Below are 12,370 nucleotides of genomic sequence, written 5' to 3'. Positions count from 1 at the left end.
AAATAAAAACAAATACGTATAAAAAAGTATGTAAAACCATAATAATGAGAAATAAAGATAAAACCAATAAAGCTTTTAAAACAGATATACAGGTGACTAAGTTACATATCTGGGTAGGCTTCCTGAAATAAAAAAAGTTTCCAGCAAGCATCTAAAGCAATACAGTGAGAGGGCACCCTGCCATTAAGGTGTAGCCACCAGCATTGCTGTCTCTTCTTCACCCAAGGGGTCTGCACCAGATTTGCTTTGTTTCTTTGTTAGGAATAAATTAGATGTTCTGAGTTAATAAGGCCGCTAGGGAGCACAGTTGCTTGGGACAGCAATTCAAGAAGTAGTCCGGCAGGTCACAAATGTGCCTTCCTTAAAAGACATGTGGGGGGAATATGGGGAGCCATAGACTCTTACTGATCAGGCAAGGGCAATTGCCAGCTGCATTTAGAGGCCCCTACATTTAGAGCATGCCAAATTCAGGGTGAAGTAACTGGGCCCAGCCAGGACGTTTTTGGCTGCTGTGTGATTCTTTTCTGCAGCTTATCTTTCATATGTCATTGGCTTACCGTTTCCCAGCAACACGATGTACAGTCTATGCATTATATTTATGTTCTGCAGCTTGTTCTGCCTTAAATGAAACTGGGGAGGGAGGAAAGCTCAGGCATCAGTCCTCGAGCAAGGGAGACCAAAGGCAGCTTGCCACTAGCAAGAGAGGAGAAAGGAAACTGCTGTCTCTCTGCATACCAAGCACTTGGAGTTAATAAATCAACCTTGGAGCCATTAAAGAGAACAGGCTCCAAGTGACTGGTGCGGCAGACAACTGACCTTTGACCCCACCAAGAACAATAGAACTTTCCCTCTCTCGCTCACTCTCAGAGTTGCTGGTCCATCTAAGAAGGGACTGGCTGCCTCACTGCCCTTTGCTTGCTGTTCAGGGAAGCAGGGCCACTTGGGGCAGGGCTTGAGCTCTTTGAAGTCTTTGCTTCTCAGGATGAGCAAGGAAGAGGGGAAACAGGGTGGGTTGAAGAGGCTCTGCCGCCTATCCAGATGGGATTGATTTCAGAGGCAGGAGATAAGGGAGGATGGCCAACTTTATGAAAGACATTGGAGGAGCAAGGAAAGAGAGTCACATCCCTGATAAGTGGCAAAGCAGATGAGAATTGTTGGGGCACACGGACCACTTTTAAAAATTACTGTGAGCCACAAGGTGGAAATGACAAGGAAGGAGAGAAACCGTTGGAAGTAGGAGATAGGTCAAATGTAAGCTACAAAATTGGTTTTCTGGCATCCAAATAAAATGGTGGGGTTTTTACCTTGGTTATTAAGGTGGTAGTTTGGGGCCATTTGGGTAGCAATAGGGGGATGCCTGGCATTTACAGATATCAGTATGTTCAGTGTCAGCGGTGCTCTGTCAAATGCCCTCTAGAAACTGGCCAAAGCTTAATACAACATTGTTAGCCAGCATCACTGGGTGTGACGGATGCTGCATTGTTAAAATGCTGCTACAATGGCCAAGGAAACCCTAGGGTCTGCTCCAATGTGGAGACCCAGCCTGGATTAAAGCTGAGGCAGAGGATGGAGCCCTGTTTATATGTAAGGATTACAATAACGACTCTCTGGTACTGTCCTCTGCATTGTAGATGGAGAAGTCAGTTGCCGGGTTTGAGCAGTGGGCGCATTCTGTGGAAGGGCAGGAGCAACATTTGCACAGGGTTCTCTATTGGGGGTTTCATTGCATATAAGCTTGCAGAAGCTAAACTTGGGGGTTCAGTGAAGAGGAGAGGGCTACTAGCCATAATGGCAAGTTCCCAGTCAAGGCAAGGCAATGCAAGATTCGGAGTCATACAAAAAAGTTCTTAGAACCATTCCACACATTGCATTGCAGTGAGCTAAGATTTGTCACCAAGTGTAAAGGCAACATGTTGCTGCGGACAGTCCTGGCTACATAAGAAGTGTGCATGTATACACATGTGTCCAAATGCATGTTTCCATCATTCTTTCATTTTTAGGTACATACCTTTAAAAAAATAAATGTTGAAGTGGTAGGAGGAATCTGTACTTTTGTAGGAGCACCACTAAGGTGTTAAAGAATGATAAATTTTCTAGCCTTTACCTAGATTGCCGTAATATGGTATTCTTGCACCAAGGATAGAGCTGCCTTATTTCAGTGACCTTGCCTCTGTTCTTTTAACAGTGGCCTCACCCACAAATTAAGCTGGAAGTAATAATAATAATGGGATGTGGGTGGCGCTGTGGGTTAAACCACAGAGCCTAGGACTTGCCAATCAGAAGGTCAGCGGTTCGAATCCCCGCAACGGGGTGAGCTCCCGTTGCTCGGTCCCTGCTCCTGCCAACCTAGCAGTTTGAAAGCATGTCAAAGTGCAAGTAGATCAATAGGTACCACTCCGGCAGGAAGGTAAATGGCGTTTCCGTGCTCTGCTCTGGTTCGCCAGAAGTGGCTTAGTCATGCTGGCCACATGACCCGGAAGCTATATGCCGGCTCCCTCGGCCAACAAAGCGAGATGAGCGCCGCAACCCCAGAGTCGGTCACGACTGGACCTAATGGTCAGGGGTCCCTTTACCTTTACTTAATAATAATAATAATAATAATAATAATAATAATAATAATAATAATTTATTTATACCCTGCCCATCTGGCTGGGTTTCCCCAGCCACTCTTGGTGGCTTCCAATGGAGTATTAAAAACACGATAAAACATCAAACATCAAAAACTTCCCTAAACAGGGCTGCCTTCAGATGTCTTCTGAAAGTTAGCTTTTCCTTGCTAAGTGGTGTCTCAATCTGCTGTTATATGCACAGGAGCAGAGTGAGCAAAAATGTTGGCAATCCTAGCCCTAAGCAGAGCAGACTTTCCAGTTCTGATCACTTAAAACTCTTGCTCTGTAGTGGTGCAGCTATTGCTGGCAATTAGAAGCGTGGGAAGTTGTGTTTCTATTGAGTCAAGCACCTTGGTCCACCTAGCTTAGTACTGTTCACACTGACCTACAGTGACTCCTCCAGTGTTTTCCAGCCCTGTCTGGAGATGCCAGGGACTGGATCTGGAACCTTCTTGCATGCAAAGCATACGCCCCACCGCAGAGCCACAGCTCTCCTTTTCCTTTGCTGCCTAGAAAACAAATAGGTCTTAAAAGAGTCATGAGTTTGCCTTGTGAGCCCAGTCCCTTTGTGCCTGTCAAGAGGCCCTGCCTCTGCGTTGAAGCATAGGGCCCCTCTTTGTCTCTGGAGGTGAGGCCGAGGTTGAGGGTTAGCGACATGTCCCTGCCCAGTGAGCCTCTTTGGCCTGTTCTGCTCCTCCAGGGTGTTGCTGAGGGCTTTATGAGCAACCTGGGCAGGCGAGGCTTAAGGAGTCCCTGCGTGGGCTTGCACATGTGCTGGGCAGGATGGGGGAAGTGGTGGGAAGTGCTTCCTGTGCAGTATATTTCAAGGGGGGGATTTCTATACTGAGCAATTGTTTGGTGGAGGAAGGAAAAGGGCTAGTATAAGGAATTGTAGAGCACAGGAAAGGAAGGGGAAAGCAGGATGGTCTTTGTGTTTCTCATTAGGGACAGAGGGGAGCAGCTGCTGATTGTCCACTGTGGCAGTCTGGACTTTGTTTGGATTCTTGTAGCACGAGTTTGGGCAGGGAACAACTGGGCAGAGAGGCACTGTGCTATACTTTTTCCTTGCCAGCTTTGCCCTTCACACCAGTTTCCGCAAGCCTCCAGCTTCCTGCCTCAAGCTAGGGAGTTCTGAAAGGCATCTGTGATTTCTATTTGATTTCTGCAAATGCTGCTCTACCAATTTTGAGCAAGGCCATGTGTCCAACACTTGGGGCTTTATAAGTGTGCATGTCTGCACAGGTTGCGTCCAAATGGTCCCCCTTGCCCCCCCCCCTTGCAGGCTGCTCATTCACATCCCCTAAGCCACACAGTACCCACATGCTGATGATCCCCTTGCCCTCCATATAGCTTTCTCTGCAAATATTCATGTGATCAAGAGCTTTTTGTACTCCTGCTTTAGAACTTCAGTGCAGAAAGGAGACTTTAATGCATTGGCAGCCTAAGCCTTTGGTTGCATTGCCTTCACCTCAGGCAAACGTGGGAGGCTAGCCATGAATGCAGTTGATGAAAACAGATTTTCTTGGGGATGTTAATGCAATCTTCAACCACTCGAGTCCTCCAGAAGAATGCTGCATTCAAAATACCAAAGGCATTTGCTATCCCAAATATCTGTGCCACATAATCCAGGGATTTTGCCTCAGAGTCTTTGCAGCATTACAATGCATCCTCGGAGTCACCTTTTGGATTGTGTGTCACTTTATTGGAGTACCAATGTTTTTGGTCCACCGACAGCCACACAGGTGGACCAGGCCTGACCTTCCATCCTTCTGGAACCTCCCAGACAGGAATGAGCAACAGACCAGGCCCATGGATGTTTTCCAGACCCCACTGTTGGAATTCCAAGACCTCATCATGGGGCCGCTGAAATATCTAATGGGATTGATGCCGTTTCCCTGACCCGTGTGCTGTCATGCATCACCCACCAGAGCCACAAGTGTAGCCTGTTCTGAAAGCAGGCTTCATGCCTCCTGGTTTCAGGAATAGCACCCAGGTGTGTCTTTTAATAAAAAAGCAAAAGCAGAATGACCACTTGTTCTTGTGTGCATTCAGGGTGAGCCACACCTCTTGGGAAGGTTTGATTGCAGAGAAGGCAATGAAAGTGAGAAGGAATCTTCCAGCCAGCAAGACAGCTTGGAGACAGGCTGGCACTGAGGCAGTGATGCAAAGAAGCAGCCAGGGGGAAAATATGTGTGGATTATCTGCAGTGCAGGAAATGATATTTGGAAAGAATCTTCCTCTCCCTCCCCACCCCCGCCGTTCCTCTCTCCCCCCCCCCCCCAGCTTCTTTTCTTGGAATGGGTATCTTGTCATAGTTTGGCCAGTTTTCCTTCTGCATTTTGCATGCAGCGCCTGGAATGTTGACACACATACCCAGAGCCTCATTAGCAGGACTCGAGCAGCAGGCCCAGATAGCCTTAAAAGATGTCACTGAGCCAAAGAAAGGGTTAATAGTTAAAAGCAGTGCAGCCTCCTCCCCCCTTTTTCTCTCCCCCTTAATCCTTGAGCCTGCAGTGTGGAAGAGAGAGAGAGAGTGTGTGTGCGGGGGCTGGGCTGAGTTTGGCTCCTCTCCCTGCACAACTTTCTCCCTTGTCCATCAGCGACAGCACCCAAAGGGGAAGGGCTGGCAGAGCAGGGACTGGCTCTGGCGCAGGAGCATAAAAGGAGCCCTGTGTGCCTTGTTACGGCAGGCAGGCAGGCAGGCATGGGACCTGCTGGTGCTGCCTGGGACTTGCTGTTTCCTCTCTTTGTGTTTGATGAAACTCCTCCCCGGGGTACCAGGTTTTCCTGAAGGAGGCTCTGGAGCAAAAACTGGAGAAGGCCCGGGAAGAGGAGCTGAGGAAGGCGGCAACCATCATCCGAGCCCACGTCCTGGGCTACATGGCAAGGTCAGTGCTTGAATCGCCTCCTTTGCCCAGCTGCTGGAATGCTCCTTGCTGCCAGGTCTCTCTCCTTTCCAGCTTGCTGCTTCTGGCTGGGCTTCCACTGCTTTCTCCCTTCTCTGCTCCCTCTTGAAATCCCCATGCATTCCCAATGCAGGCCACTGACTGTGAAGTTGCTTTCTTGCCCGGGTCTCTATCCCCTGCCTCTTTCCTGTTGCATCTGTAATCCCCCTATGAAGCTGCCCTGCAGAGAAACTCCCCAGCTCTCCCTCTCTTGCTCTGCACTGAAGACCCTCAGCCCAATCTCTCTCTTTATTTGCCAGACCCAGGCCAGTCTTCCTCACTTATAGCCCCCCTCTCCAGGTTCTGCTTCCCTGGTGGGCTCTTCTGGGTGCAGAGAAGGGGGGGTAGCTGTAAGCTGGCTGGCTCTACACCTCCACCATCTATCTGTCTCTGCCTTTTCCTCTTGCTGTTAATTGTTGTTGTCTTGTTCTGACAAATTGGTATGTGTGCCCATTCGGACGGTCACCTGTGCTCCGCAAGGACATTGGTGTTGCTTTGAGGAATTATTGCATGGGCTGCCTGTATTCCAGGATTGTGTCATTAACATCGCAGGGGTTGCTACTAGAGGAGGAATTCAGCACCCTGGCAATTCAGCTTCATTTTTAAAAAAGTTTCTAGCCTTTAAGGTTACAAAGAGGCCTGAAAATGTGTGAGCAGCCCCTGGTGACATCTCAAACACCATTGGCTAGGGAAAGTGGAGGATGGGAGCTGAGCTGAACTGCTAGGAGGTGGGGGGGGGAAGGGCTCCATGTGCTTTTTTCTCTTTCCTGTAACTATCTGAATAAGACTAAATATTGCATAGGAAATACTGCCTATGCAAATTTACATAATAAAATATGCAAATAAAACTGGCATCTACCTTTCCTTAAAATAAAATAAAAATGCAAAAAATGGTGTAGTTTAAATTTGAGCCTACCAAACTAGAATGTTGATTGGTGAACAGAATAACGGCAATTTGCCTAGTCCCCCCCCCCCAATACTATCCAAGGGGGAGGCAGGCTCCTGTTGTTCAGGCAAGGAAGTCAAAGCTGCATCTGCTGTCTACAGCAAGACTTGGCTGGGCTCCAGCTGCAAACATGGATTTCCCAGGCTGTGAAAACCATCTGCATTTTGAGGGTATAATCATGAGCTAGGCCCAGGTCCAGGCCATTGCATGTGAACTGGGATATTGTTGCTAATGGCATTGTTGCCACTGCCAGTGCTGCTATCACCAGAATTCTGCACCAAAATAACCCTCTGGAATTCTGCAAACTAAGAACCTTTGCGTACAGATTGTTTTATTTTGCACAACCTATTCTGCTTCTGTTAGTTGTATAAAAGAGCAAGAGCCATGCAGGACACTGGAACAGGACTAGCCCTACCATCAGGCAAGGTGTGTCATTGGCATGCAGCAAATTGGCCGTTGTTTTGTTTATTAAAATTATTATAATTTAGCTTGCCATTGGGGAGTGGGTGCTATTTGGATCTCCTGTCTTAGGCCATAGGAATCTTACTGGATTCCTAACCCCCGCAATCACTGGAAACCTTGTTCTGTCACCATGCCGGCTTCTGAAGCCTAACAGGATATGATGGCAGCACAAACTGTGTGCTAGACGATTGGTTCTGCAGAACCGACAGAACAGTTTTGAAGCAAACAAGCAGTGCGCTGGAAGGGGTGATGAACATGCTTTCCCTGCTGAAAATGCCTCTCGATCACTTTTCTCCTGGCAGGGCTTCTGTATCACAGCTCAGGTGGGAGAAAAGGACAGGGGTTGGGTGGGTGGAATACTGAGTGGAATATTGGGGAACAGCATGAGCAGGGAGGCTCCTTCCGCTTTACATTCCTTTGCATGCAATTGTCCCCTTCCATTCCCCACTCTATATCCATTTGATGCCAGATTCTGGATGAGTCTCCTGGTGTGTCTTGTTAGACCTTGAGGTTTCACCAGGGTTTGCACACAGATTATGGCTCATATCAACTTTAAGCATGTGAGAAACTTGTTTGTTTGGGTATTAAAAAAAATAAGTTTTAATTTAAGCTTTGATTCTCAGGATGCTGAACTCAGTGTCAATATCCATTTCAGTTCTTGTGCAATGCAGCCACGGGCTTGCAAAGCACACACATTCCCTGTTCTTAAGTAGGAGACACCTCATAGTGCCACATGGAGTGTCAAACATAGCAACTGCCTGACTCTTGTAAGTATATTTCCTAGATAATGCTTCTATTCCACAGAAATAATATACTAGTTTTTCATATTGGTCCTCAAAAAGAAAAAGAAAAGCATATAATCCATATTGGATTCATGTGGACTGGCCTTAATTGCACTAATAAAAGAACCAGACCCTCAATTCAGGCCAGGAATGTTAGGACTTAGAATTTGAGTTTTTTCTACGCCTGCAGATTAACTACAGAGAAGGGAGATTCTGAACATGTACAGAGTGCACAGTCTCATTACTAAATAAAAGGCCTTCCCCATCTCTCTCTCTCTCTCTCTCTCTCGTACGGGGACCTTAGCTTCCATATGTGGGTGGGTGGGTGTAAAAACTACCCATTCCTCTGTTTTAGGAGAGCAGTGCATGGCTGTCTATGTGGGAGCATCTGGAAAAAAGACTGATATGCTGGGAGGAGGTCATGACAGGAACCATCCCTTTATTGTTTGGAGGGATGGGGGAATCTGCCATTTTGCCTTGGGTTGGGAGGTTCCTTGCCATTACACCACTCAAAGTGCTTAGCAAAGACAGAGCTGGTGTAGAAACAGGAAATGAGTGGCCCCAAGAGGGAGATGCCTAAAGCATTCTCCAGAAACCAGGTGGGTGACAGATGTAGGAGAAAGGAAAGCATGGAAGGAGTGGCTTCCTGGGGAAATGTTTTTTGGAGAAAGCGGCTGTGGTCGTGCTGATTCATTGAATCTGGCATCTTGGTACCCCTGGGTCAGATGGTTTCTGAGGCAGATGCTGAGGAGAACCTAGTGAGCAAGGGCCGTTGATTGACAGTAACCCCCACCTTGCTTTCGTTGACTCAGGAAGAGGTATCGAAGGGTGCTAGCCAGTGTCGTGACTATCCAAAAGAACTATCGTGCTCACTTCTGGAAGAAGTCCCTCCTGCGCCTGAAAGCCTCTGCCATTGTCCTGCAGAAGCACTGGCGTGGGCAGCTGGCTCGCAGCCTCTACCGGCACCTGCTAGAGGAGGAACAGCAGCGGAAACGGGAAGCTGAGGAGCAGAGGCGTCGAGAGGAAGAGCGGATTAGAAAGGAGGAAGAGGAAAGACAATGGCTAGAAGAGAGGGAGCGTAGGAGGAAGCAGGAGGAGGAAGAGGAGAAGAAAAGGTACCAGGCAGTCTTGGTTCTGTCTCCCTGGCCCCGCTTTCACAAAACTGCAACTGAAGAGGCAGACCTGTGCCAGGACTGTACCACTTCAGACTGCAGGAGTGAGAGGGATGTACATGATTTAATGTTCCTCCATGTAAAGGATTCCCTGCGTATAGAAAATCAGGTGTCAGGGATAAGGATTTTGGCTTACCTACCTCTGGTGTTTTAGTTTTCTATGTGGAGGACTGTGGGGTGTTTTTTATCCCTCTTGCCATTTGATCAGCCCCCTGTAGCCTGAAGTGGAACAGTCCAAACAGGACTCTGCCTTTGATGTGTTGCTCGTGATAGGCAGAGTTTTGCGTATTCACCACTTTAAAAGTGCAGCAACACAGTACCAAACTTCTATATCCAGGTGAGCCAAATTGTGCTCAGACAGACTTGAATTCAGTGACCTTTTTAAAAATGAATTATGGGAAGTAAGTCTGCATATATATGTTTCTAGTAGGGGAGGAGCCATGCATGGCCCTGAAGCCCCGCCTCCTGACCATTGGAAACATTACCCAACACCCTCTCTGCCTTTGCAGATTTCACCAGTTACTTCCTGCATTCTTTTTTGAGCCCAACCTCACTCCTTTATAGCTGCAAGCTGATACTAAATTCCATGCTTAGTGAGAATTGTACAACACACAGTGCTAATGATAGGGCTCATCTGGATGATACCACTAAGCTGGGACTTTCTCCTTTGGGGCACTCCTATACTCAGCACAAGAGACTAGCTATGGAGGTTGCACAACTTGCTCTGGTCAAGTGCTGGTCCCTGTGAGCCAGGTAGGCCAAGGTGGTCTGAAGGTTCCTGAATATCTGGACTCTGCAGAATTTGGAAGCCCCAAAGCAGCGCACCTGGGCATGTCTTTTAGTCTCTGGGCTGAAGGGACAACTAAGCGCTAGGCTCTGAGGTTGTCGCAGGACATCATTGCAGGTGGCTGGTTCAGGACTACAAGGGTGAGCGCCACAGGTTGCAACGCAGTGGTAGTAACTGCTTCCTTCTAACACTATGATCCTACTTTCTATAAACATAAATTTTATGAAATAAATAAGGGTGTATGGTTTCTAAACTACTTTTTATTTGAAGACAAAACCTCCAAGTAGCACAACAATAAAATAACACAGCAGCAGTAGCATGTCAATATAACCTTGTGGGGGAAACCACCTCATTAAAACATCAGTACCATGTTTTTAATATTTTCTTGTTTGTAGGTCAGCCAGGGAAGATTGATCAATTGCTACAGAAATTTAATTTATTATTATTAATAATGTGTACAGTTTCTCTGTCCTTGACATACACCCATTTGCAGTGAGCTTTTTTAAAAAATACATTATATAGGTATTGGGTTTTTTTAATTGTGTATGCGCCTAACACTGTTCCATATATGTTACCACAGTCAACAGCTCTAATAATAATGAAGTGATGATTACCAGCCAAGTTATTACTTTTACCCTTGGAAAATGATATGTGACTTTAGGAAGCTGTGTGTTTTTAGAAGGCTTCTTCTTGAGGGAAACTATTGCATAATACTTTTCCTTAAAAACACAGTTTTGGATCCCACATTATTTATTTATTCTAGAAGTCCAGCCTCCAATTCCCTTTTCTTGGCTTTGTGGTCAATCAGGAGTCTTCAGTGTGACCTTGCCTCCATTCCACTCTGTCCAGTTTCTTAGCTTGTTCCTCAGTCACAAGAGGGGAGAGCCGGGGAAGTCTTGACACAGCTGCACACCTCAAATTAAACCAAGCCTGAGATAATCTGGCTGTCCTATGGGAAGAGGGTGCCTTCAGCTACTTTAAAGGTAAAGGGATCCCTGACCGTTAGGTCCAGTCACGGCCGACTCTGGGGTTGCAGCTCTCATCTCGCTTTACTGGCTGAGAGAGCCGGCGTACAGCTTCCGGGTCATGTAGCCAGCATGACTAAGCTGCTTCGGGCGAACCAGAGCGGTACCTATTTATCTACTTGCACTTTGATGTGCTTCTGAACTGCTAGGTTGGCAGGAGCAGGGACCGAGCAATGGGAGCTCACCCCATCGCAGGGATTCAAACCGCCGACCTTCTGACTAAAGAGTATGTTCATATGACATTTTTTATCCACTGTGAGGCAGCCTCCATTTCCCTCCACATGCATTCTGCAGTGTGAATTGTTGTTCCATATGTGTTCAATAGCAGTCAGCATCTGTTCTGAAGCCTTACCAAAACTGAAAACCCAAGCATTTCATTAATATAATAATTTCCCTTGGTTTAACTTTAAAGGCTTTGTTACAGCTCACAAAATTTTTGATCTGAATGCAAATGACTGAGGCAGCAGTGTTATTTAAAACTTCATTGATTTCAGCAAATTTTCATGGCAAGCTGGACTGTAGATTTTATTGATGAGTTTGTTCTTTGTTTTTGAACAGAGAAAAAGAGCAGCTTGAAGCAGCACTGCAGGTGGCTCAGGTGTGTTCCATTATGACTCCCATCATATGCCTCTCATTTCAGAATACTAAGCAGAATACGGAGACATGCTGGTGATCTTTGTTGCTTGACCTTTCCCTCTTTACAAGCTAATCCAAGGTACTGTTTGCAGAATGCAGTGCTATGCTGTTACGGTGACTCTGTCCTCAGTCTAGATGACGCTCCACTCCTATAAAGTAATATAAACACCTAGAGTTGTATGCCAACAGGCATCAACTTGCACAACAGAACTTCTCTCTCCTCTCCCCTTCCTTTAAGCTCATTGCACATCCTCAAAATCTTCTCCAGAAGGTTGGGGGACCCTCTGGAGCAGATTTTGGGGGGGGGTGCAAGGAGCAGATGGGGAAGTCCAATTGCAAAAGCAGAGGTTTGTTGCATGAGCAGAAGAAAAGTGTTGGATATGTCCCTAGATGTTGAGTGTTACATGTAGCTTGATCCTAGGAACGGCGGTACAGTGTCATCTAGATTGAGGACAGTTTCAAAGTACTGTAATAAACAGAACTGCATTCTGCAAACACCGGATACAACCCATAGTTGTACAAATATAGTGGAATGTGTAAATGTCAGCTGCTGTGGAATCCTGATCAGGGTTATCAATGTGACATGTGGGACGGTGGGTTTACCTCTTTCTTTTGTGCCAGTCCCACTGAAAAATACGGGGGGGGGGGCAGCTGCTATTCGTCTCTGAATGAAAGCTTGCATTGGTGCCAGTGGAAATTTCCCCCTTGAACCAGACACAGGCTCAATGGCCCCTTTTTTCAAAATGGTGAGGGGACTGCAGCTGAGAGGTGGAATCAGCAAAAGACTTCCCCACTGACCCCTGTTCATTAATGAGATCTTCTGGTGGATCAAAGACACTTCCATCCAAGGCACATTTGAATCCAGCCTATTGTCACTTGGCTTGGCTTGGAGATAGACCATAGCCTTTTAAGCGAGTTGGAAGTGCCTGTGAGAGCCTTTGCTTCCCATGGTGTACAGTACAGATGCTTAGTTCTTTTGTCCCATGAGTACCTCATCAAACAGGTT

General features: G+C 46.8%; 1 protein-coding gene across 3 annotated transcripts in view; it reads left to right on the top strand.

The window, feature by feature from the left end:
- The window catches only part of LOC310689441 (unconventional myosin-X-like), a 77,549-nt gene that overhangs the window by 45,432 nt on the left and 19,747 nt on the right, over positions 1 to 12,370 (top strand). For all 3 annotated transcript variants that reach the window (XM_083467170.1, XM_083467168.1, XM_083467169.1), the window contains 3 exons: positions 5,391 to 5,497; positions 8,557 to 8,859; positions 11,287 to 11,326. In XM_083467170.1, coding sequence (XP_083323296.1) covers positions 5,391 to 5,497; positions 8,557 to 8,859; positions 11,287 to 11,326 — 450 coding nt within the window. The remainder of the gene's footprint in view (positions 1 to 5,390; positions 5,498 to 8,556; positions 8,860 to 11,286; positions 11,327 to 12,370) is intronic.

This window comes from Podarcis liolepis (genome assembly GCF_965112155.1).
Source record: "Podarcis liolepis genome assembly, chromosome: 1".
Taxonomy (NCBI): Eukaryota; Metazoa; Chordata; class Lepidosauria; order Squamata; family Lacertidae; genus Podarcis; species Podarcis liolepis.
The sequence above is the reverse complement of the archived record's forward strand: the minus strand, read 5'-3'. Positions and strand labels throughout refer to the sequence as shown.